At 38.1% G+C, this 26,606-nt stretch overlaps 4 protein-coding genes across 5 annotated transcripts; 2 read left to right on the forward strand and 2 right to left on the reverse strand.

The window, feature by feature from the left end:
• The first annotated feature begins 45 nt into the window (after nucleotides 1-45).
• On the forward strand, nucleotides 46-8,062 carry LOC112575261 (tripartite motif-containing protein 45-like). Of its 2 annotated transcripts, XM_025256983.1 has the most exons (8): nucleotides 46-295; nucleotides 2,278-4,125; nucleotides 4,297-4,388; nucleotides 4,540-4,781; nucleotides 6,269-6,398; nucleotides 7,022-7,136; nucleotides 7,429-7,552; nucleotides 7,786-8,062. In XM_025256983.1, the coding sequence occupies exons 2-8, from the start codon at nucleotides 2,512-2,514 to the stop codon at nucleotides 7,920-7,922; spliced, it is 2,454 nt and encodes an 817-aa protein (XP_025112768.1). In that variant the 5' UTR covers nucleotides 46-295; nucleotides 2,278-2,511; the 3' UTR covers nucleotides 7,923-8,062. The 2 variants fall into 2 exon arrangements, with proteins under 2 accessions (XP_025112768.1, XP_025112770.1); XM_025256985.1 differs by lacking the exon at nucleotides 46-295 and having other exon boundaries at nucleotides 951-4,125.
• Nucleotides 8,063-8,223: 161 nt separating this feature from the next.
• LOC112575264 (60S ribosomal protein L28-like) lies at nucleotides 8,224-9,827 on the reverse strand. Its single transcript, XM_025256988.1, has 5 exons — nucleotides 9,772-9,827; nucleotides 9,436-9,523; nucleotides 8,986-9,109; nucleotides 8,562-8,680; nucleotides 8,224-8,350 (listed from the first exon to the last, which is right to left on the reverse strand). Exons 2-5 carry the CDS (start codon nucleotides 9,517-9,519, stop codon nucleotides 8,267-8,269), a joined length of 411 nt encoding a protein of 136 aa, XP_025112773.1. The 5' UTR covers nucleotides 9,520-9,523; nucleotides 9,772-9,827; the 3' UTR covers nucleotides 8,224-8,266.
• Nucleotides 9,828-10,032: 205 nt separating this feature from the next.
• LOC112575263 lies at nucleotides 10,033-14,554 on the forward strand. Its single transcript, XM_025256987.1, has 5 exons — nucleotides 10,033-10,608; nucleotides 11,368-11,462; nucleotides 11,678-11,769; nucleotides 11,924-12,166; nucleotides 12,390-14,554. The coding sequence occupies exons 1-5, from the start codon at nucleotides 10,471-10,473 to the stop codon at nucleotides 12,497-12,499; spliced, it is 678 nt and encodes a 225-aa protein (XP_025112772.1). The 5' UTR covers nucleotides 10,033-10,470; the 3' UTR covers nucleotides 12,500-14,554.
• On the reverse strand, nucleotides 14,057-24,555 carry LOC112575262 (protein odr-4 homolog). Its single transcript, XM_025256986.1, has 12 exons — nucleotides 24,374-24,555; nucleotides 23,011-23,193; nucleotides 22,434-22,529; nucleotides 22,072-22,175; nucleotides 21,487-21,523; nucleotides 19,746-19,883; nucleotides 19,011-19,184; nucleotides 18,497-18,619; nucleotides 18,117-18,201; nucleotides 17,365-17,547; nucleotides 16,781-16,885; nucleotides 14,057-16,147 (listed from the first exon to the last, which is right to left on the reverse strand). The coding sequence occupies exons 1-12, from the start codon at nucleotides 24,467-24,469 to the stop codon at nucleotides 16,074-16,076; spliced, it is 1,398 nt and encodes a 465-aa protein (XP_025112771.1). The 5' UTR covers nucleotides 24,470-24,555; the 3' UTR covers nucleotides 14,057-16,073.
• Between the last annotated feature and the right edge of the window lie 2,051 nt (nucleotides 24,556-26,606).

Consider the following 26,606-nt stretch of genomic DNA (forward strand, 5'->3'; position numbering starts at 1 on the left):
ACAAGTTACAACCTAATTTTTCACTTCTAGGACAAACATCCATGGAGAACGCCGGAACAGGCCAGGCACAAAAAGAGAATCAGTTACCTGTTGGCTACAGGTGAGCCAAGGAATACAGGTGAGATGGGGATGGGCAGGTGGGGATGGGGCAGGGTCTTTTACTTGCCACTGCCACAGACGCTTCTGTGGTGAGTGCGGCGGTTTTGAAAGCTTAGCGTGACGCCAGGAGCGGAGGTAAAAGCTAAAACACTGCAGGTATCGTTGAAAGCGTGGTTGTTGCGAGAAGTTGGCCTAGGTGAGTATTCTTTTTTTAAAGACCAAAGGACATGCAATTATTCTACTGACACATTTTTGAAAGTGGGTTGCTTCACAAACGCAAATCTGCAAAGTACTTTATTGATGCTGGTAATAAGTGGTTGCTGAGGCTTAATGTGCTTTCAAGAACCTATTTTTTTCCTGGGAACTTTGGCGTAAGCTGTGGTTGATAAGTACTGCCTGTACCGTCGTCATACGTTACCAGTTAGTTGGGTTTTTTGGTTTGTTTTTTATTTTGGCATGCCTGTCGGACTAACTCTAGGACCATTTTTCTGCTGCCATATGGGATAAGTAAAATATTAACGTGTTCTGGCGTGCGCGCGCTCAGTCATCACAACGATTCGGTCAGGATTTGCAAGCAGGTATATTTTTAGTCTCGGACAGACAAAAATGGAGGTCTCTGGTGGACACTAGGTAGGAAAAGGACTAAGTATTGTATTACCTCTGGGTAAGAGGTTGTTGCTCAGTAAGAGTTCTAAAAAGCGAGAATCAGGCGAGGGTTACACCATTCCTTACCTGCAAGAGGTCGAGAGCGCCGAGTCATTGAGGACATCAGACAGCAGTAAGAGAAAGATGAATAACAGGCCACGTGACCGTATTGGGGGGGGGGGGGGTGTCGTGGTGTGTGTGGGTAGTAACATAAAGATAAAAGATATTTCTTCGATATTTTGTCGAGAAGACTAAGGTGAATAATAGATTTTGACAAGGAGAAAAAAAGCAAGGTAGGTATGACCACCATAGCTGTTATTTTCGCTTAACGAAACGCCGGCACATGGTAACTATCCCCGCTCTGACAAGATGATGCCAGACTGCATGCACGTGCTGCTGCTACTGCTGCATAGCGTTAAGCATGCACGTGCTGCAGTCTCAAGCCGAGGGCAGCGGCGCTTTCGCAGGCCCGGAACTTGCAGACGTCAGACAGATACTAGTCGTGCACCCTGGTAATTCCTTCTCGGCATACACAGCACGTGTCCCCCAGGACTGACTCGCTCCCGTCTGCTGTTTCTGTATACTCGCGATGAGATGATTATAATTACTGTTGAAACGCTTCCTGGTCCCCCTCCCCCTCCCCCTCCCGCCGGTTCCCACAGCTCATTAACTTTGTTTTTAAAAGTCCGTCACCATGGGGATGATTTGCTTACATGATATGTGTGTGGAGCCTGCGCATAGCTCGGAATGTTTATGTTATGCGTACGCACCTTAGTGATGCAATTGGTTTAAAGTGCTTTCCTCTTTCTAACGTTGAAGTTAATTTAAGAAAAGTCATTTAGACAAGGCAGACAGGCAAGTACACAGAGAAAGGAGAATATAACTATGCTGCCGGTGTTTAAGTGTATTTTATCTCAACAAGCTTTCGAGCTCTGTGGGATAAAGTATTCTTAGACTCTGGCACAAACAACAAGGGCCGATGCACGCAAACAAATTATCTCATGGGCATAACATAACTCTGCAAATAGTGGCGACGATTGCTCTTCCCCAGGTGTGAAAGAAGCTATTTCCGGTTTGGCCCATACAGTGGTTTGAAATTAGCACGATTTCGAACCATAACAACCAAATAAGATCGAAAGAAGGACAACTTTTGTCCATTACAAAACATGGTGTCCGGGAGATTGTTAGTCTGTAACAAATAAAACGTTGTCAAGAGTCATTAACCTGTCTTGTAGCAAATATAAAGAATGTGCTTTCAAAGCTACCTGGAATTTGACATACCTACACATGAGGAAAATAACATAAGAATTGAAGGGTGTGTCTTCTAATGCTTATGAATGTCTGAGAGAGATAGATGGATGATACTGGCTGCACCAACCTCACAGCACGTGTTTCCTTCATGTCAAAACGCCGCTCCATCATTCAGCGGGGTTAGTTAATTCAGGCAACTATTCGCCTTCCTCTATGTGGCAGACTCTTGTTACCTGCAACACTTGTGTACTATCTTTAAATGCCTCTTTCTGGCTGTTGCAGTACCTGCTGCCAGAGGTCTTGCAACTGTGCAGCTGTACTCTAGCTCTGAGCTTAAGAGAGCTACCCACAGGAAGTGACATAATATCACACAATGTAGAACATCACAATACTGCATTGTCTAATTCTGTGATTTTACCTTTGCTATGCTTAGAACCTCTGAATACTCTATTATACACAAACTAAATCAAACAGCTAAACTAAACTGAAAGGAAACAAGAAACTCGAGAAATAAAAATGGCACTGCCGTATCGAAGTTCTTCGATGCGAAGCAGGCAAGTTTATGAGTCAGAACATTCGGAAGTTAAGGTCACGCTGAGGCCCAGGAGCAGCGACAAGAGTCAAAGGTCGTCCTCGTGTTCAGCCTCCACCACAGAGCCCCGTAGCAGTGTCGTCATGTCGAATGTCAAGGTAGCCTCTCCAGCAAGCAGTGACAAGATCCTGATGCAAGAGACGGTAAACGGTACTCATTTCAATCGCAGCTCAGGCAGAGAGCGCACGCGAACAGCACCAAGCAGCATCAGCAGATCAACTGAGTGCCAGCAGGCGAAAAGCTCTGCAGCAGACTACAAAGAGGAGAAGAAAGACAGCAGTCAGGTGCAGATCGGTGAACATGATCTCGAACGTGCACGTGACAGAACAGGAGAAGAAAGTAAAGGCAGCTCGTGCATGCGTTCTCCAACGGCGCCGGGACCATCGTCCATTACTCGTCGGAGACGCTCGGCCACTTCCGGGGAGGACCTCGTGTGCCGCGTCTGCAACGAAAGGTTCAAAAATCCCCGGATATTGCCCTGCCTCCATACCTTTTGTGCTGGGTGCATCGCCAGGCTGCAGACGTACCCTTTCAACGTCGAAGACTCTGGAGAATCACAAGCTTCCAACACAGGCAAGGAAGAAGAAGAATCTAGAAAACAACGATTCGCTCAAAGTTCGTCGGAACGACAGTCGCCGAACTCTCCTCTTGGAGACTTCCGAGAGCCATCCGAGTGCAACCGAGAATCGCCGGAGGTTGCCGACAAGAATAGGAAGCAAACTAGCTCCAGCTGTTTTTCCCGGCCTGTACAGCGGGTGGTGCTGTGTCCGGTCTGCCTGAAAGAAACACGCCTGTCAATCACCTTGGTCGAGCTACCCAGGAACTACGTCGTGGAGCGAAAGGTCGCTGAGGAAGAAAAGGCCTCTGTCGTCGAGGCCGAGGTGACGAGGCTGGAGTGCGATTCGTGCGCGGAGTGGAATGAGTCCTGCCCGGTGAGCGCCCGCTGCGTGGACTGCGCAGAAAACTTGTGCGCCTGGTGCGAGCTGTCTCACCGACGTCAGAAGAAGACCAAAGGCCATCAGTTGATCGACCTCACTACTACGTCGGTGAAACAGGAAACGGTGCATTCTCAGGTCCCTCCCCTTAGCCCCGTCGCCGGCACCGCCCGCCCTAGCCGCACGCGTGTACGTGCTGCCGCTGCCAGTGAAGAGGCAACTTCCGAGGACAAACCCCCCACTTCCGGTCATATGCCACGTTTTTGTCAGGTCCCGTGCCCACGCCACCCGGACCAAGACCTGGGCGTGTTCTGCCGCACGTGTGGTATTCCCGGATGTCGGTCCTGCCTGATGCTGGATCATCGGGAGCACGAGTGCCGGCCCCTTTCCCCGGAGCTCTTCAAGCAGCAGATGGAGGAGGTGCAGCGCCTGATCCGGGATGTGGCACCCCGGGTAGCGGCCGTAGACCAGCAGCTGCAGAAAGTGGCGGAGGCGCAGTTGCACATCCAAGAGAAGGCCCGGCAGGTGATAGAAGAAGTCAACGTGTGCATGGACTCTTACCTGACAGCCGTGAAGGAGCATCGGCAGCAGCTCGTCAAGCAAGTAAGCTTCCTTTACTACCTGCTATTGCGTGAAGCTCACCTTGTCACCTTTCATAAATTATTTTGTGTATCTTTGTGTAATATAATTTATCCTTAGAGTATATACACACACGTTTGTCTTTTTTTTTTAATTCCTTGATACGGTGTCTTTGGTTGTGTGTGCGGTTTACAGGTGGAATCTATGGCTGCGGAAAAACAACGGGCACTTGGTGTCACGGAGAGACACCTGAAGCAGGTGCGTGCAGACGTCGAACAAACATGCACGTGAGTTGGCAAGATTTGTCCACGGTCGTCACAATAGCAACACCACCCCCACAACTGTCGTGTCGTCACCCATCTAAACCTTTATCGTCATCTTCTTAATTTACTTCTCGTCCTCCCCTTTATTAATACACATGTGGTTGTGTCTTTCCAGGTTCGTGTCTGACATGATAGAGAACGCAACAGACGCAGAGATACTGTCGGTCAAGAAGCTAATCACTGACCGGCTCAGGAGCCTGAGACAGATGACCGAGATTTGCGCACCGCACCTTCTGGACACGTGGGGATTGCGCTTTTGCCCGACCGAAAAGGGGCAGGTCATGCACAGCTTCCAGATGTTCGGCCTCATTCTCTGTCGAATGGCGTCAGCTGCTCATTCGACCGTGACTGGAGACGGTGAGCAAATGCACGCATACACACAAACAGCGTCACAAAGTGAGCAAAGACCGTGTTATCATTTTGGACATTTTTTTTACATTTTGCATCTTTGGGGTACACTGCCTTGAATGTGTCTGGCATGTGTTTCATCATCGAAAAGGGTCTCCTCCAAGTCGGCGAAACGCTGTATAAGAGCTCAATGTGCGCAGTATTGCTGAATAATCAAATGTGTACTTTCTTTAACACGATAATTGGCGTCCGTCAAAGGTGCCCCCTATCGTCTATTATTTAACATCAGCAGCCGTTGTCTTTTCACTGGTTTTTATTCATAGTAGAGCGTGTGTGTTACAAAAAAATTCATTTGGAATTAGAAGACCTCTGCAATGAGATGCTAATGTCTCTCATTGCCCAACCGCAACCTTCTTGTGTTTGTGTGAACTGTCGGCGCTCGCTACAAACAGCTGCCAGTGGGGAGAAACAACAGAAACCTTGTTAAGGAACAGCCTGCTGCATTTCCTCCTCCCCAACCCCCACACTCAGTATCCCCTCCACGATCTGTCTGTGAGTCAATTTACGCAAACAGCACCGGGGAACGGAGATAAAAATAGAAGGCCTGGCTCGGGTAGTTTAAAATAAACATAGCATCTAGAAAAAAAGTGTAGTCATGCCAGTCTGTAACTGAAAACAAAAGCAATTTTCTTTAGTCAGCAGTTCGCTCTTATAAAGGTATCCCAGAATGGCGGGTGGCTTAACATACAGGTGCGCGAACTGGTTCATGCAACCTTGCCAACCCTACACTACGAACAGCAAGCAAACGAATGTTGCGAGCTCAGAGTTAAAGCAAGCACACATGGTTTTTGTTTGTGTTTGTTGTTTTTCGAAATGGAAGGCGACTTTCAAGTAAATGGCGCAAGTAATGTTTACATTCAAACATGATGAACAATATAAATTATGTAAAGATGACTGAGGCTATTCACGACTTGTATACCTATCATCAGTCCACTGACGTTTATATTTGGACTACTTGCAGGCAAATTTTAGTGTTCACTATACTAGATTAAGGGCGCAGTGGTCGAATGGGATTCCTGTTTCGTGGGAGAAAAAAATCTCTTCACAAACGTATCTCTATGTGATCAGTTCGTTTCTCTTTGTGGTTGGGGAGAAAAAGTCGTAAGTTCCTAAGGAGAATTTTTCTCTATAAATCCTTGCGCTGCAGTGGGCTTCCAGTCTAGTTTTAAAGTATCCAGAATTCGCCCACATCTGGCAGTCATGAAGTGAGCTTAGCTAATCCCATGCATAACAATTATCGGTTGGGACCGTACCTGTCAGGTAAATGCACGTAAAAGATGCAAGGGGATGTAAGCACTCAGACCCTGGCCATTTCTTATAGTATGGTGTACGGCTTATCTCCTCTTGGGGTTGAAAGTGACGCATCAAACAGTTTCCTCTAAATATATAGCTGAACCACGGTCTACAATGATGACTGCAATGTTGATCTGTGGCAGGTTTCGCCACTGCCCGAGTGGGACACGAGTCTACCTTGCGTCTGCACATCAACAGCGAAGATGGGAGTCAGTACACAGACAGGGACGTGCAGGTTAAAGCATGGCTTCTCTCCCAGAACCGCTCCGCCAGGTCGGTGACTTCTTGTAGCTCTTCTGCCTGTACCGTTTGTGACGTCGTTGGTTAATTTCCCGAAGCTAATCACATGTGTGCTTTTGTAAACTGTTATTTACCGATCCCCGCGAGCTGATGCTCAACTTTTTCTCCCTCCCTGTGTGAAGAGGTGCAATGACGTCATTGTTTCATGTAAACTAATGTTGATGCCGCAGGATGTAAGAGATAGGCTATTACCTGCCTCCATTTTTTGACTTAAGAAAGAAACGCATCTCAAAGCGTCAACAGGAGACAGAAGAAATGCAGGAGTTCAAATCTTGTTTCGTTTTGTGTTTTCTGCCTCCAACGGCAGACAGTAAGGCCTGTAACTTATAGTATATGTTACAGCTACCTCACAGAGAGAACAAAAGTAAAAATATTCCCATATAACTTTACAAAACACTTTGCAGAAATTTGTCTTCCAATTGTAACATTAATTCACTAAATAACCCACCCAGATTTAAAAAAAAACAAACAACCCTGTACTTGTTCTCCTAACAGTATAAAAATTGAAAGGTACAAGAGAAATGGAACCATATAAAGCTTGTTGCAAAATGTGTTGGAGCTTTTCCTGATGTTAAATCTGGTCTTTTTGCTCATAGGAGAACAGCTGTTCACCTGATAATTCAAAAAGATGGCACCTATGTCTTAAAGTTTACACCCACCTATGCAGGAATTCATTTCCTCCATGTAGCAGTCAACAATCAGCCAGTGAAGGTAATTTTTTGCACAGTACATGTAGACTGATCCAGACATTGTTTAGCGGTCACAAGATTGACAGTTTTGATGTTTAACTCTACAAACACACTAATTTCTCATTGGTGTTAACTATATTAAAAACCTATCTACTGCTAATCTCTTCTGGAGTTAAATATGAAGCAATGATCAATTTCATTGATTTATTTACAAGTTTTGATTTACTGCTCACAAAAGGTAGCTGAAGTTTAAAGACTCTTTACTAAAAGGTGTTTATCATGTTGCTGTTGAACTCTGAAATTCCCACCACCAGGACAGCCCTATCAAGTTCAGCGTGAAGGGGCAGTGGCGTGAGCACAAAGGAACATGGCACTGCTGTACAGTGTGTTCCACAGGGGGACGAGGGGGAATGAGCTGCGGCTGTAGAGGGGCAACAGGTTTCGTACCCTGACCAAATCAAGTTTCACTTATTTTACATATTATCATTGTTCCATTCTAGCACTTCCTTTAGCACTTGTCCCAGATATTCTTCTACATTGATCAGATGATGACTTAAAAGTAATGGTCCGAGATAACATTCTATTAGTATCCAGTCCCAAATTGATGTTCTCAAAATCTATAAATATAACATGAATTTTTTTGTAGATATTTTTCCAATATGCTTTTTCAGATGCTTCACGGGGCTGCTTTCACGCTCAACAGTCACACCCTGGCGGCTACCACTGGTCCTGTTGTGGCAAGATGACACAACAGTCTGAATGCTCCAATGCACCATGCCAGAATTTTGTCAGACAAGTGACATTATAGCGGGATGATCTACCAAAAAAAGGAATGCCACCGCTTTCAGCATAATTGTACTGATTATTGTATTCATAGGAATTATCACAAGGATTAAGCTGGACTTCATACTTCCAAGTCAGCAACTACAATAAAGTTTTATTACAGTAGATTAAGCATTTTGGGCTGTTTTTTTTTTTCTGTTGAGCTTGAAACACAAAACTGAGATGAAGCGTGCTAAAAAACCATTCATAAGAAAGTGGATGTCTCAAAAAATTTTATCTCAGCAATGGCCCATCACTCAGTTCAACAAACACAATCCAAAACACACTAATGTCCACAAGAGCAAACATTTATTTACACTTGAAATAATTTTACTCCTTCTTTGGGCGGCCGGTCTTTTTGGGCACAACAGGTCGCTGGCTCTTGATGATTGCTGCAGCACGACGAATGGCAGCCTTTATGATAAAAAAAAAAAGTGCAAATCAATTCAATGACTTCCACACAACTGTTAAATATCCTAAGCTAATTGCTGAAACAGTCCAACTTACCCACTTTCAGCAAAGATGCTTTTCTTTTACCTCAAGATCATAGCAAAACGTAGGCCTACTCTATGAACAAGATTTGCTTAAAACAATTTCCCCAAAATTGGTAGGAAGATGAACAAACCGTGCTCAGGTCTTTTCTGTAACCACCACATTTGGTGATCTTTCGGATGGCATTGAATGTCCTCCTTGGGTCACGTTTCAGCTCCACACGAGAGTAGATCTTGGCTGGGTTTTTTTGCCCTAAAAAAAAAAAATAAAATGAACAAAAAGTTATCATAAAATCCTCAAGCACCATAAATGTGTTTAATATCATTTACTTTTAAACAAACCATATTTGAAAGCACCTATTCTTGCTCTATATTCATAAAATTATTTTTGTGTTGTAACAAAGTGTACATTTTAGTGGATGTTCATCACACCTCCTAAACTGGTGAGATCAAGAGAGTGAAGCTAATGAATGATAAATGAAAATTTTTGAGCAGCTGTTTTACAGCAAACTAGAACTAATGTTCTAAATCATTACCAAGTACACACAAACAACAAACCATTGGCTCTCTTAGTGACAAGCACAACACCCTTGCCGTCCTTAGCTGGTTCAACACCAACTGTGCGTTTACGTATAACTCCATTGAAGCGGAAGGAATTCTGACCACGCAGATTATTAGGCTCCTGTAATTTTGCATTGAATCGATATTGACGCATTTCCTTCGAGGTTGTATAACCAAACAAAACATTTTCTTCACAAATACTCAAATAAAATAGAACTTTCTAAATATTCTTTCAAAAAATCTATCTATGGAGGCCAGTTAAAGCCTCATATTATAAGCTTATTATACAGCTTGACAAGTCACTAAGTAAACGTGTTAGAATTATAATCAATTTTCTTTTTACTTTTTAGATCTTGAAATTATGAAATATAGACTGAATAATTCTTTCAATGTGCACTAGGGTTCTTCTCGCAGACCAGCAGTTAATGCATCACAACGTCAGCTCACCTGTGTAAAATTTTGCTTATTCCTCTTCAGGAGGAAAGACGAAGTGTTGCGGACAATAAGCCATTGCAAATCAGCAGAAGCCATTTTACTGAAAGTATATAATGATGCTTATTATTCACCTATCTGCCATCTACGTTAGCACAGAAGTAGCGTTCTTGTAAAGTCAGTTTACTTTTTTCGTTTCCTGAAGAATATAATGTTTTTAACAAATATGTGACAGCAAAACAGATGCACAAACACAGAAAAAACATAATGAAATCAATATATTATTACTATGCTATGAGTTAAAGGTATAACGTTAGATTATTTGAAAAGATTTTGGAGGCCATGCGGTACCTTCGTGATGATGGATGAAGAAAAGACCACTTCCGGCAAAGACGACTGCTATTACTGAGCGAGTCGACATATAGAAGGCACTATAAGACAAATAAAATGTTAATTATACTCATTGAGCAGATAATAATCTTTTTGTTTCAATAAAGGTGACGCAATATTTTAATAGGTATTGGTTTTTGTTTTTAAAAGGTGAGTTAAATGAGATCTATTTACTGATCAACGCCATGACGTAGGTGATTAGGCGGAAGCTTCCCTCGCCCCTGTAAGGAACTAAAACAATTTGGGAATACGCCATCCGCAGATGCAACCTATTTGACATAGTACACTGGAGTAGTTTTTTTCTGACTGTAGTTAGTTGACCGAAAATAAACTACAGTTTTTCGATGAAGGATGCAAAGTTGATGCTTTTAGTTAGGAGCAATTCCTGACCATTTTTTTTTGTTTGCTTTTTATTTTGTCTGAATGGAAAGTTTAGAAACAGCACCACTTTCATTTTCACAACAGCGCTCACTGTGTCACATGGTGGGGGAAAATAAAGTTAAAACTAGGCTTTCTTCGTAAACGTTGATTTTGATATCTCCATGTGTGTGAACTGTAACTTGGCTTTATTTTGACTTCAGTATTGAAGAATACTGACAATGAAACAAAACATGTGGTATGTGTTGACTCTATAAACTATCAGTTTCACAAATTAACCTCATGGCTGAACTTCCTACGATCATTGAAGCCCTTGGAGAACATTTATACATTAAGATTGAACATTTCACACAAGTACAATCCATAGAAACTGATATTGGAAAATTAACTGGCATACTTCTTGAAACTGGGGAGAAAGAGGTAGGTTATTCCTTTCACATTTTGATAATCAATTTCGCCAAAGCACCCATCTCTTTCTCTATCATTCCCTGATCCGGTGGACTCTACTTTTTTTTTTATTTCTTTCTAGAATTGAACTCTCATCATTCAAAATTCTCATGACCAAATGGCTTCATATTGTCTTTCCTGCCTTAGACATATTCCATATGTTTGATAATTACTTCTTACTCTTCCAGTACCATAAAGAACATTGCCTTTATTATGGAAAATATAAAGAAAATATTTTGAGTCTTATGGAAACACAAATTGAAAATAAACACTTGCATTGTCTAATGGTCTAAATCAGATGCAGAGTTATCAAGCATTTGTGGGTTTTTTTGTGTTGTGTTGTTGATGTGTAACCCTGTAAGTTTAAAGGCCAAACTTCTCCTGTCTGACAGGAACAATGGTTAAACACAGCAGAGGGGTCTTTATTGGGCCAGATGGAAAAAATAAGTGAAGCATGTGCTTCTCACTTCCCCTGGGTCAAACCATTCTCTCACCCAACAGTAGAAATTTGGTCTGTAAATGCTTTGTGGCTGAGGTGCCACATAATGTGAATCATCACTGTCGATGCAATATCTCCAAATACTGATATCTTGTGACATTGGAGGGTTCAGGGAGGGGTGGTAAATCAAACATCTCTGCCAAGACTAAGATTTAATGGATCACAAGTATGTACATGCTAGCATAGCATGAAGGCCTCAATTGCTTCCAGTGCTGTTTGAACTCTGCTTTTAGGTGCTAAAGATGTTGCAAAGTGACCAATATCTGCAGCAATGCATGTTGCAAGCCAGGATGCATGTGCCTTACATCAGTCATTCACCTCAAGAGCAGTAAGGACATCTGTAAAGTCTGCCATTAGATTTTGCATATTGGTTAGCTCTGACTGTAAGATCTGATACAAGGAGGAAATGACATTGTTGATATAACCAGTATTTTTTTTTTTTACCAAACATTCGATTGGTTTTTTTGAAACTAGATTCTTATTCTTGTTTTTTTTTTTCTTTAATTGTTTCTTTAACTTCAGAAATGTTTTTTTTTTCGAAAGAGAACACAACTTTCAAGATGCTGAAGATTTGGAGGAAACACTTTATGAAGAAGTGAAAAAATTAGAACCAGACCTTAGTGGCAAAATAACTGGTAAGTTATCACAACAACAAAATAACAATAATAAACTTTTATAGTGCACTTCCCAAGCCATGGAAGTGAGTGCACAGTGCTTTCTAGATAAAGTTATGTTTGAATCACAAACATAAAGATGGAGAGATTAATGACTTGCCAATATGCTGAACAGGAATGATCCTGGAAATGGAGCTGTCACAAGTGAAGATGTTATTATCATCAAACAGTCATCTGAAGTCTGCTGTGAGGAAAGCTAAAGAGACCTACCTGTCACATGCTAAAAAAATCTCTGAATCAACTTCAGACTGCACGAGAGATGAATGCTGCTCACATGGCTTGTCAGACGAGGAGCTTGGAGAGATCATATATGAAGAAGCTGAAAAGCTGTCGGCAGCTCATGCAGAAAAATTAACAGGTATTGAAGTAGAATGACTGAATTTTTTTCATTTGTCTAAATTGTGATGTTTCCTTATTTTGTAAAAAGATATTTTGCTTCTTGTAATATTTTGTTCGTCTGAAATTTTGCAAACAAGATTTGTTTTTGTTGTTATGCAAATAATTTTATTTATTTCATTTTGGGCATCTCTTGTATCTGCATATTTTTGTATGGTTTTTGTGGTTGTTTTTTTTTTCTTCAGGCATGATCCTAGAACTGGATTCGAAACAGTTAAAAAGTTTTGTGCAAGATTCACCGAAACTTCGAGAGGTGCTTAGGATGGCATATGCTACACTGCAGCAAACAAGCTGACAGCCACTTTTAAATGCTGTTTTGTTAGATACCAGGTCGAGTGATTCAATTGTGATCTTTTTTATACATTCCTCATTCCTGTCTCAGTTATAAATACCAGTGTAACTTCGTGTAATTTGGTGGGAAAAGATAAAATAACAGGCATTACATAAACATTACAGGATTGCTAAAATAATGAATCAGACAAAAAAGGAAAAAAGAAATATTAAATATTTATTTACAAAAGTAAAAAATGTAAGTTGCTGGCATCCTCAATTGCCTGATTCACTCATTCAATTCTCTTTGTCTCTGCAATGCTTGACAGGGTGCTCACTTCTGCCTATCACAGGCCTGCCTACAGTTATGGATTTTCTGTAGTCGTAATGGATATCAACACATACTAGCTATTGAACTATGGTCGAGTGTTTTTTAAAAAAAAAAAACCTATGGAAAATTACAGTTGTCTGTACCTCGATGAAAAGCACAAGAAACTAAGAAATGTAAGCCGGTTTGAATGGCTAGACCAATTACTGAAACATCTGAATTGAATTAGTCTTGGGTTTATCACTTGTGACTGTTGTCTGTTATCATCATGAAAACGTGCCATCCTGTGCAGCAACTTTCGTCAGTAACATTTACACAATTTAAAACATATCAATCCATCAACATGATACTTCACAATTAACCATTAAATAAAAGTTTAGATCATTCAGAAGTGTTGGTCAATCAAAAGTAGTTAGTAGGCTAAAATTCCTCCAACAGTGGTATAGGGTTGATTTCTTCTAAAAGGCTTTCAGTCCCAAGATTCAACTGTATGCAGAAGACTGCGTCTGACTACCCAATCCTCAAATTGTGGGAAAAGGATATTATCTATTTGTTATATGTAAGACTATTTGCCTGTGTGAAATTGAGTACCATTTGCAATGCATGGGATGGATGTAAACCAAGTTGGTTTAAGCCCTGTCCAAACATTTCTGAGGCATGTAAATTTGCATTTTGCCAAAGCTGAACCAGTCTTTAATCGTTGTTGATTGCTCAGAGACTGATTATTTATGAAATACTTATCTATGCAGTCTAGACATAAGTCATTTTTCATCCAAATATGAGTAACAACTCGTTAATGTTTCACAGGCAGGCATTCAGCTTTAGTGTGCCACAACCTCACATTATAAATCCATATCTTGTATACGAAATATTTTGTGATATTTATTATTGATTGTGATCCATTTAGTCCAAGAAACCCATCTGAGTGAAAACAAAATTGTCAAAAATGAATCAGTGTTTTTGTGTGCATGCATGTATCATATGCTTTTGTGTACAATGTATCTCACATGTTCTTCATTAAAACTATATTTTGAAGCCTTATATTTTTGTCATTCATCCTTGTGCAGTCATGATTAATTTATTCTTACATGGGGATCTACTCCCCTAACATCCAAAATAGTGAAATATCTATTTTCCTAATGAATATTTATCAACACTTTCAAACCAAATAATATTTATCACTTGACTTTTCGATGGTTCATTTGTTCTGGCAAAGTCTGGACCAGTCAAGAAAGATAGCAAAAGATTGTCAAAAAGAATGTGACCCTTTATTCTGCACTTAAGGTGATTACAGTTCATGATGTGCTTCTGAAAATGGTAGCTTCTTGAAAGTCAATAAATGTGTTGTACAGTGATTATAGTTTAAGGAGGCTGTACAAAAAAATTCTGGAAATGCAGCATATTGTGCCGGATAAACATTTTCTGCAAATATGCAGCATCTATTTGTAACAAGTAGAGAAAGAATATTTTTGTGGTTGATATGACTATGTCATTATAGGGCAAAGGCTGCTGCTTATAACAATTCCTGAACAAAATGTGAACATACCTGTAAAAGTCTGGACAAGCTAAAAAGCAGCAATGGTTTAATATAGCAATTCTGGCAACATTCACAAACATGCAAGGATTCTTTTTTCTTTCACTACATTTCTGCTGCCTGTCAAATTCTAATAGCACAAACATAACAACCCACCAGTATTGAAATCAACATGTGTATATATATTATTTACACCTTTTGTCCTTATGTTCTCTCTTAAAAAAAAAATAAAATCAGATTTCAACAGCTCACAAACATGCAAAATGTTTAATCATATATCGTTTATATGTTTATACAAAATCATTTCATTTGTTTTTTGTAACTTTGCACCTTGTTCCTTAAAAAAAGAAAGTAGACTTACCCCAACATTCAGTTATAACAATATTCTGACAACTAACTGAAGTGATACTTCATAAATGTTAAAGAGGATGGGTAGGAACTAAAAGCCTGTGGGACCCCTGGGTATGCTTGCCTCGCAAGCATTGTAAGAATAGGGTCCCTGCCATCCAGCAAGGCATGTCGTAAAACACAGAATATATTTGTCAGTGCATAGTCATCGCCCTAAGGTTTCATATATCTATACACACACATTTATATTATAGCTCATACTTGCACTGTCTTTCTCATAACATTTCTTCATGTGTGCCTTTATAAGTAATTGTGGTTGCAAAATGAAATGCCACTCATTGTAAACAAAGATAATCTACCACTTATACCTATGTTGGACTTTGCAGTGCAAATGAACTGCTTTACCTTTCAATTTATCGTTTTTGACAACATATTCAGAGGTTATATTTTAAAACAGGATTTACTGTTCCTTGTGACATTTCTTAAAAAGACAGCTGACTGAGCAAGGTAGCTAAAGCAACAGCTTTCTGTATAGAGTGGCATGAATCACCAGCAAAATCGTCATTGCAAGCTACAGTGGTAGTCAAATACATAAAATACTGCAAGTAGGCATGTGAATGTATGCATTATTAACTGAATGGAGGAAGTATTCTATTACTGGTATACTCAGATTGAACTGAATGAATCTGAGACAGCTGAGTCAACGTAAAGTGTATGTAGCATGCGGTCTATTATTTGATGTACGTAGAGAATGAAAATAATTTCTCTTTGCCGTAAAGTCTGGATCTATATGAAAGGAATTGTGGGGTGTGTGCTTGCAACCCACCAGACGTCTATAAATGATCTGTCATTGTGAATGTGGTGTTGCCTCATGTTGGCATGTGCAGTGAACTGTCAATGAACAAATTAGTGAGATCTACCACATTTGTGGCCACTGTCATTTTGGGCAAAAGTATTTAGGTTGCTTTTGCAAGGTGACTCAAGTCTCTCTCTACTGGTCCCAAAATCAACCAGCCAAAGAAATACTTGTGTGAATAAAACTATCAAGTATAATCTAAAAACTTCAGTTGTGCACTTGAAAAAGTTTACACTTATTCTTCAAAAGTCTTAAGAGAAATTGCTCTTTATTCTTGTAATGTATTTTTAAAAAATGGTTATGTTTACCAAGTGATATCACTCCTATAAGACATCAGTCTTATCACCATGATCTGAACGTTAATGAACTCGGAAATGTTAATTAATGGGTAGAATGCCATTGCTTTCCTAATGAAAGCACAGATGGAATGACTAGGGATTTTTTTTTTTATTGCTAAGAGTTGAATTCAAGAGCTTGAAAAAAATTCAACAAAGAAAATAATTCCATGAAAAAGTTAATAATACAGGTTGTTTCTAAGTAGCTTCCTGGGTTAAATAGAAGGACATCGCGGCTGCTGCAACTGCTATAGTACCACTTAGTACTGCACCTGTAACAGATATGTAAAGTACACTGTTATCTTTTCTTGATTGTATTGTAACAATTCTAAAGAGCAGTGGAAATGCCCTTTGGCTAAATAAGTAAGAATATTTTTATCTCCCATAAATTAAAGTCTTCAATATGAAAATAATGTGGGTGTAATCATTTACCAAACTGTGTGCTAGTTTATCAAGTGAAGCGACATTTTGAGAGTACCTTTAGTAACACAAATCATTCTCAATATCTTAACATCCATTTCATTCTTAACCCCTCCCCCTACCAAAAAGTCATTTTGATCATTCTTTCAAAAATCACCAAAATGTGTAAAACCATGTATAAAACATGTGCCAAAAATAAAAGGGTCACATTAGGTCACACAAACTTAAAATGTTTCAGGAGTGACTTAATTCTTTCCTTACCATAAGAAAACTTTGAAAGGTTCAAATACATTCCCTCCTGAATGAAGAAGAAGCAGACTATTGTAATAACCACAATTTAAATTACACAGTTACTGATGATATCTAAAATAAAAAAAAACCCTGTGTGGGTCAATGGCAGCGCAAAAGTAAAGATAGAAAAAGGAAACCACAGTCCTGATGAAAAAAAGGAACCTCTGATTACACCAATATTAAAATTAACTTACCTAGAATGAAACAGAATCTGGACTGCTTAGTGCCTGTTTTGCAGTCCTCTTGCAAGCTGCTCAGATTGTATTCCGATGAAGAAATTTTGTCCCAGTCACTATCTCCTGTTAATACAAAGTAAATGTCATATGGACTTTGTACATCTCTTAGTCATATATAGAATTCTCTTTGGTTGTACACAGAATTCTCTCCTTTTTTTATATATATATTAAGCTGCACCTGAGATAAGATCTGAACCCAAGGTATTCAATCTTAACTGCTTTGGTGAAAAATGACAAGTGGGCCATTTAGAAATTCAGATAATATCAACAAAACAGAATAAAATACTTATTTCTGGCACTTAAAAATCAGTTTCCGTTAGCTAAAAGCACATCTGTATAAGGAAATATTCATATGTGTGCATATACATGTGGGTTATGAGAAAGAGAATGTGGGTATGTGTATGCATGTCTGTGGGATTTTTTTTTAACTTCAAACGTAACCATTTTTAAGTGTTCTATGAACTCTACTCCATATCTGTTTGCATAGTGAGTTCAAGTATGCATAAATGTGCAAATGGCAACAAACAGTTTCTGACACATACTAGCTGGCCGTTCGCAGTCCAGCTCAAGTTTATCAGTCTCAACATCCACATCTGTTAGCTCTTTTATCCTCTCCAACACCTCCTCTGTCTTCTCATCCTGAAACATATAGTCGCACAAGTCCACTCCACTCTCCGCCACAGGGGCAAACACTCTAACTGGAGCATCAAACAACTGGCGGGTCTCTGTTAAAAAATAAACAAATATTTGATAGTAACTTTTCAATGAATAAAAAGATGACTGTGATTCAGGACACTTACTGATAAACATAGTTTCACAATATTATGATAAATTGATTGGATATTTGACTCAAGCCGATCATTGCTCAGTTTTTTTCTAATTCAGCTATTGATTGTTTCCATTGGTCTTCCTGTCAGCCAATAGACTGTGCACAATTTTGTGTAAGAAATATGTCAGTCTGTGCTAATTCTGTTTGTGTTTGTCTGTGGGAAGTCTAGTGACTGACTGGCTAGCTAAGTCATGCTAACAATCAGTCCCTTCTGCAGCACTAGTATTTGTTCTACCAACTTTTTACACAACTTGATCTAGCAGGGGAAGTTGAGAGGGGAGTGGGGCAACCTGTAAGCATCTTCTGTTTTTCTGGCAAGTCTTAAGCTCAATTAAGTGCTTGGTGTGTTAGCATCAGTTTACATGAATGTGTCTGGTGGTGAAAATCCTGGGAGATAATGCAATAAAAGTGCTAGATGATCTTCATTAAGTACTGGAACAAGAGAAAAATGACAATAATTCTCACCTGTCAACTCACCCACAACCTCAATATCTTCACAAAGCAGTTCACATCTGGCACACAGGTTACGGACAACATCTGTTTTAATAGCCTGCAGAAGATATTGCCATGCTAACATTTATACAGACAACAATAACAATTATTGTTCATCATATTGTATAGCACAAAATAAAGGAGAAGGCTGTACAAAAAAAACTGATTAAATAAGACTATATTCTTTGTTTTTAGCTTTAAACATTGTAAATTTGTTAATTATGCATAAGATTCCAAAGACGTACAAAAACACAATCACCCCACTAAACATCCATGAATACAGTATACTTGTGCTCTTGCGCAGTGCTTGTGCATGCATACACACATGTGCATGCATAAATGCTTTGTGATACCTCTAAACCATCTTGCACGCTGGATTTCCTGTTGACAAAGGCACGACAAACAATGATTCCTCTGACTGACACAAGCTCCTTTGCCTCTATTACTTTTGGGTCCAAAATATTATCGCTTCCAGACTGGAAAGAAAAAAAAAAAAAAACTCAGATTTTAAACACAAAAATTATAAAAGTTTTATGCTGTTTTCTGTCCCTCTAAAAAAGTTTTAAAGAAAACAAGATGCAGCACACCTCACAAGTTTGTTGTTGAGCAAAGCAAACACTTATGAAGGACTACTGCAGATTTATGGGCATTTTAAATCCAGTAGATTTCTGTGATGACGTTGAATTATATGAAATAAAAGCTGATCTAATTTGTTGTATAATGGCATTTCTCTATTGGCTGAGGATGGTGCAATTAGCGAAACAAAGGAAGGAAAAAGAAACAGCATGTTAGAGTGTAGGAGTCAGACATAACCTAATATAAATGTCCATGAGGGACTACTGTGACAAGCAGGAGTCAGCTGCTTACCAAAGGCATCATGAAGTCCACCTTAAATGATTCTCTTGGACAGTGATCTGCATCCCTTCCCTTACCCTTTTTCTTGGCATCTTCTCCAATCAAAAGTTCATGGAAATCTCTTATTTCACCATTTACCATGGCTGTGCTTCTCCAGATATCTTTGCAGAATGGAGAAATGGCTTGCTTAAAGACAGAACAAAACGTCGCAAAAGTGGTTATGCAAACTACAGAATCATATGGATATGATACTGATGAATGCACAATTATGTGTCAGAAAAGCTTTGAGTGGTTTCATGGTTTTGTTTGTTGAACCTTGATATCTAAGAAATTCCATGCACATGATTTTGATGAAAAGCATTCATAAATTGCCGGGTTTAAAGAAATGAAAAGAAATTTAAATTTAGCTTTGACAAAACTCATAAAATTTTATACCTTTTCTTGTAAATGTCAAAAAAGTGCTCTGATATCTTTTCTTTCACTCATTTTATTTTTATCTGACTTGTTTTATATCTCATTCGTTTCTTCTTAAGTTTATCACCTGTATATATAAACATAAATGCTCATCTCCACATCCATACAAGCCTAAAGAAAAACTGTTAGCAAACAAAGCAACCATGTGAAAAACATTCAATACTTGACATTCAAATATATTCAGATATACCTGTGCACAAAAAAAAAGTTTCAATCTTTCTGGATAAAAGTAAAAAAACTATCGACATTAGAATATTTATTGGAAATAAATACCTGAATTTCTTTAAGTAATGGCATATGCTTGGTTTCTGCAGGCACAGAAAATGACTGGTCTATAGAGATGCAAGCATCAAGGCGTATCCATCTTGTGGGAAAAGACTGGTATTTCCACTCTGCTGGACGCATTGTGCTCTTTAACATGACAATTTGAGCTTCACAATTCAAATAACTCATGCTCTCAAGATGAGAGAAGAGAATATATAATTAAAAAGTAACAAGTGTAAATGAAATCATACTTTTTTCCATTTCATATAATTAAAAACTAAGAAAGCATTAGTTTTCTCTTCACTGTCATCATATATAGCTTGTACATTGTCACCATCATCCTACTTATGTCAAATAGATTATTACTGTTGTCATATGTACGGCTAATACACTGTCACTCTTGTCATACGTATGGCTGTCACTGTAAAATCCCTTCAAGACATAGGTTAATAGAACTCTTAAATATTTCGTGGAAATGGAGTTACTTAAAATATCTTGAATGTTGTCCCAGTATGTCCTAAAGAGAAAAAGTTAAAAAAAAAAAGTTAAAGCTATTTTATGATGCAAAAATGGACCAAGATTCAAGTTTAAGCTCTTTTAAACACAGAGATTAACCAAGAGAGAAAACTGTTATCAGAAAACATAAAGTCAGAAAGTGGGCATAGCACGAAGGGCCACTTCGATTTTGGTCAAGTAAAAAAAGTAAACACCACGAGCTACTTGGGTGCATGACACATTTGTTCTACTTTCATTGTGCTAGGAACTTCGGTTTACAATAAAATATAGAAGAAAGACCTGTATATGCACACACGCACACACTCTTTCTCACACACAGGCTTGCATATATGCTCAAAATAAAACATTGAAATATGTTTCAAACTGGCAATTTTGTGAATAAAAAAAATCTTTTTTAAATCTACATTAGTAACAATTTTGCAAGTAACATGAACTCCTGACAATTTTTGCCTTTGGAGCACATGAAGAAAATGTAATTGTCATGTGCGCAGATACCTTACAACGCCTTTGCTAAACATAAGTTCAGCTTAAACTTTTTCATCTTTTCTAGACACAGCAGGAAAAAAGTCTGTTGTCTTACTTCAAAACAAAATCATGGTATTACTTAAAAATACCGAAACATGAGAATGCCTGGTCTGTACTTGTTGGAAGAACACACATGAAAATTTGATTTGTCATCGAAAAATTTCAGAAATTGCGCTGAAACTACCTCCCATTTCCTAGTGAAGAAAGAATTGAAAATGTCAAGGATTCGGTTTATCTCTCTGCCCTCAAGTTACAGAAGAGGTTTTCTATGCAGCGTTGGTTCAGTCTGCCAGTGTGGAAGAATTTAATCTCATACATTTTACATTCTTTCAAAATTTGTAGCAAGCTTTGTATGGCTGAAAAACCTGGCAACCTGGCGTGCTTTTGTGTTTTGGAGCTATTCTGAGCAGCTCTTACCATTCATCTTGTACAAAAAAATCTTATATGTATTTCTATGAAGTTTCTGCTTTTTGTGAACCCAGCATTTACGAAAGACTGAGTCTTTCAGAAAAGAAAATAATCAAAATCTTTTGCTCTAAGTTTTGACAACTCAATGCAGCACTAAATAAACCACTAATTGTCATTTTTCAAGGAATGATAGTCTCAAAATGAGCAAGCGGTTGTGCTAGAATGCCGGGCAGCTTGGTTTCACTTTCCCACCATAACGTTCTCTCTTGGTGAATCTCTTTGCTTAAAATATGGCTCCTACCTTTAAGTCAGACACATCTATAGAACTGCATAGAATTCTGCAATAATAATAAGTACAAAATTTTAATTAATTTTGAGCATTTTTCTAGGATATCTTATTAATTCTACATTTGGAAAAAAAATGAGTTTATATAGTTGAGCCAGTGGATGCTGAAAGAAGGGGAGGGATGAAATTAGGAAGTTGCAGATGTCAAACATGCTATTGGGCCCAAATCTGTTCCCATATCAATGACCACATAAACACATCTACCTTATTATCAAATGTTTTCTGATTGTTAAATGCCTTGTTCTAAAAGCAAATCATAATTTCAGGCCTTTTTTTCCCAATATCAAGTCCAGTGAATGACAATGATCATGGCTTTGGATGTGACAGGATAAAAAAAAATACTCTGATAAAAAGGGAAATAAGAAACACTATGCATCTTTTACTATCAAAAATGCATTTCCAACCAGGAATTCTTATTGCACAGGTTTATCTTCTGCATCCACTACAATAATGGTGTTGACCTTGGCTCCTACTATTTCTTTTTTTTTAGAACAACAGGAAGAAAGAAAGATGAGAGTAAAGATGTAAGTGAAGGCTTACTTGCTAGAGATCTTGTCCACTTGCAGGATGATGCGGTCCCCTATGCTGTCTGCAGGTAACGCAGGCATATTTTTGGTAACTGCCCTCTGTGCTGCAAAAGCCAGCTGCAAAATAAACATACAGCAATAATGTTCACAATAAAAAAATAGATGCCTTTGCTTCACCAAATTTCAAAATATTCAGTCATAGGAGTTCTTGAGAACCTACATTTCACCATGAATTCGAATACAGAGTTTGCAGACAAACTTTAGAATAACATTCTTTGCTGAAGCTAAATTTAAAGTCTTACTGAGACAGTACAAACTACACTAAGTTAAGTCAATGGAGAAAGAAGATTTTCTGAAAATCCAATTGTGGCACACCTCACGCAGCTTTCCTTGAGAATCTTTCAACATCTTTGCAGGAGCAATAGCAAAAATGCCAATGACATTGAGGCCACCTGGCAGCATCCTTGTAACCTGATATCAGATAACCAAACAATGGTCATAAAAATCTGATTTGAAACAGCAGCCACAAATCCTAACAGTTATGTTAAACATTAAATCACAAATCATATTGTGACATGAGAGTATGTGTTCAACCAAAATGTATCTAGCTAGAATGATAAAATCTGAGAAATGTTAAGATGATCACATTTAAAGTTTATAAAATTAATGTTTGTTCTGACACAAACAACTAAGAACACAAACAATACTCCTCATTATATGATAGTCTAAGCCACATCTGTATCAATTTAAATAAACTCCTAACACAAGATTTACTTAATTATAACAATTACAACATTGTCCAGTTGAGACTTTGGGAAAAGAAACTGGGAAAAAAACTATGTGGGTTAAGAAGATGAAAAGTGGAATAGGAAATGAGCAATTTTTCCTTATGTAAACTTAAACAGATCATTTTACACCACCTGACATGTTAAAATATAAAGAATTTAAGCACCTGTTTAGCATGAGTTGCAACCCACTTGTCTTCAGCATCACTGAGAGATGCTGGCCGTGGTGATGGTTCCTTCAGTTCCTTACTGGACTGCATACCACTATCCTCTGATTCCTCACAAGCTTCATCTTCAGCTGGATCTGGAGTACGTGCTAATCTCAGCACATAATCTCTCTGTTGTGTTAGCTATAAATTTAAAATATGCTGTTAATTACAAAATAGTAAGTAAGCTTTTTTTATTTATTCAAAGGTACTTCGTAGATCATGTCTTACTAGAAGACCAAAAATTCCTGAATTGTAATTGAACTTTTTTTTTCTTTGGGGTAGGGAGGGATGATCTTTTTTGTTAACATTAAGCTTAATTAGCAAGAACAGATTTTTCTTGTATTCATTTTTAGCAAAAAAGGATCTGAATTTTCATTAAGGGTTCTACAAGACTCTCTCTAAATATATATTTAGCTGTAATACTGGATGTGAGTATGGATGGCATATAGTTACTTTAAATGCAATTTGGACTGTTATGAACTTGGAAGCTACGCTAATTTCTAAGTTATAATAATTCTTTTGTTCTAATTGCATTCTTAAGTTATACTAGAGATGTTGTATACATTTAAACATAGTCCTAATATTTTTTTTGTAGACCATTTGGACCCTTCTAACTTAGTTATGATAATTTCTCTTAGTATTTCTTTGAATACACTTAATGTATGTTATGTCATGCATACAGTTAGACCGTCAAATCAGCCCTATGGCAAAAGATGAATCAACTAATGCCAAAACACTAATTGATCACCAGAACCAGAAATTGTTATTAACATAAAACATAGCCAACAAATCCACACACTATTCATGGACTGTATGCGAACAAAACTAACATTTTAGTTCTATAAATTGTCATATAATGTGTCAGTGATGGATTTGTACTTTGGAAGAGGTTAGTTGGTCTTGCATGGGTTCATTGAGTCTGTAAAAGGGTGGAGTTGTCTTTGGGTCAGGTTGAAATGGCTTAGCCAGCTTGTGTTTTGCGCTCCCTCGTTATACATTGGTATAGAAGGAACACAAACGTATATGGGATATTAGTTCGTGGAAGGACTTGTCTTGATCAATACTTTATGTCTACCACAAGAAGTTTGTAAATGAGGCTCTAAAAAAAAAAAAATACAAATTTAGCGACTAGTTTGTTGGACCTAAAATTATATCTAAGTGGCATATTTCCAAAAACTCTACAAAATTCACAATGAATGGAAGGGATTTACTGTTATCTAACTTAGACAACTGAAACTTTTTGAGACCATACAATGTTTAGCAGACGATATGAAAGTAACTATAGCACAACACCACACTCAAAAAGATTAAATGAGCGTACCTGTCCCAAAATAAGGCCGACATACCACTGATTTTTCTGTAAAAGATTTTTAAGGTATGCCTCTGTTGATTGGTCTGCATAAACAGATCTTCCCATCCTTTTAATCCCAAATTCAGAGAACAGCTGTCAAGCCGCCGTTCCTCAGTTCATCACAACGTAAGAACTTCCGGCAAGGGAGTATTCATTATGACCACAGAGTGCTATGCAAGTCTGTGATTATGACATTTAAGCGGAAAATTAATAACGTTCGAAGTCTTCAATGTGGTAGCAGTTGTTTCATGCAATTGTTTTTCAAAATCAAGATGGTTTTACAATTTTGATAATTTATACTAAATTGTATCTGATTTTGTGCATAAAGAATCGATGTCTTTTCATTTCACTTCACGTAATCATCATTGTACTCTCCAACAGTAGTGATCGTATGTTGTACAATATTTCAATACTTTTCAATATTATTGAGTGAACGGTTTTTTTCTTTCAAAGGAGACGGACCATCCATTCATCTGACGCTGTGATATATGACTTAAAGAGGTTCCCCTTAAACTGGAAAGCTTCGGCCGCATTGTCAAGCACATATATAGGTTTTTCCTCTGATAACATATATGTCCATACTTCACAATGTATCACTGAAATTCCTTTAATTTGAATAGGGACAAACAAGAACAAGGTATACCAAAATCATTGCAGCTGTACTGTAGAAATTATACAATGTAGTTTGGTTTTTGTTTTGTTTAGAATAATGTAGAAAAAGCGCTGATCTTGCCTAATGATTTAATAATAATTAATAAATGCAAAATTTGTAAAGCGCATACTCACACTCCTAAGGAGCATGCTCTTAACGCTTAAGAGCCAGAATGAAACATGGACAGTATATGAGGGACAGGAAAACAAATAACATATGAACTATAAAAGAATAAACAAAACCGTACTAAACGAAGAATAAAATCGAACACAGAAAACACAAAGAGTAACCAAAGAACAAAATTAAGAACAAGAGCTGAGATTAACATGATATTGCTAAAGGAAAGGTGTGTAAAAGGACTAGCATTATGGGAAAGGTTGTTAGGAGAGTAATATTTACGGAAGAGGTGCGTTTCCAGTGCAAGTTTACAGAATGCAAGTGAGGAACGTAATTTGTTCAGGAAGGTATGTAGTTGTGCGTGTTAAGTTAACATTTGGATAAAAATATTTACTACACAAAATTAGTATTATATTATCAACCATTAGATGAGGACATGTTAGAGTTACAAAAAACTAAGAGATCAAGTTTGGAAAGATGTCATTAAAGGTATAACAATGAGACAGAATCATATTTTATTTGTTAATCTGATAGTGTTTGATGAGTTTTCCATTCACTATGTGAATATTCTTTTAAATGATAATTTTTTTGGTCTCCACTCAGCTGCGACTTTTGAAATATTTGTTTTATAAATCATTTTCCAAATACATGTACAACTCACGTGTTTTGTAGTCAAACTGATCTGTTTACATGGCTAAACACTGATTGAACCGTATGCTACCAACAGGGTTCCCAGGGATCAGGGATGGTGCCAAAAAAGGACCTTAAAAGGACCTTAAAGTACCTTTCATGCATTCGTAAGGACCTAAGTGACAGTCATCAATGCTTAAGTTTTTCTCTTGTATGGTCGGAAAGATGTATTATTTATGAATCTGTGGTCTTCTCTATGTTCTCAAATACATGTATTTCTAGTAATAAATAATCAAAGAGTTAATTTTGATGCCTGTCTGCCATATTTAGATTAGATAACTTAAAAAGTGTCCTTAGCGCGCTGATAACATACACCGTTAATGTTCCAAGTTTTCTAGAAATCTAAGTAATAATAATTGCAAAACCTGAAAGCCATTCTTTGGTGTAATACAAAAGTCAGTTCACGTGTCTCTCTCTCGCACACACACTCTAACGGGAAGAGAGAGAGAGAAATAGAGCTATGCACAGTAGTACTAGAAGATCAAAGTTCAAGAAAGAGTAAGTTTCTAAAGACCTTTTGAAAAAAGAGTGTTTTTTGCGAATACGGAAGGGCAACTAGTGTTGTACAGAGGTGTAGACCAAACATGCGGCGAAAAATCGTCGGTATTTTGCGCCAAAGTCAACTCCGGAAATAAATTTGTGGTAATATTTTATCGATAAAAGGACTTAAAAGGGTCACAGAGAAAATGTAAGGACCTGTGTGAGAATTTGAAAGGACCGCATGGCAAATAAAAGGACTTAAAA

The sequence above is a fragment of the Pomacea canaliculata genome, linkage group LG11, assembly GCF_003073045.1.
Source record: "Pomacea canaliculata isolate SZHN2017 linkage group LG11, ASM307304v1, whole genome shotgun sequence".
NCBI classification, from domain to species: Eukaryota; Metazoa; Mollusca; class Gastropoda; order Architaenioglossa; family Ampullariidae; genus Pomacea; species Pomacea canaliculata.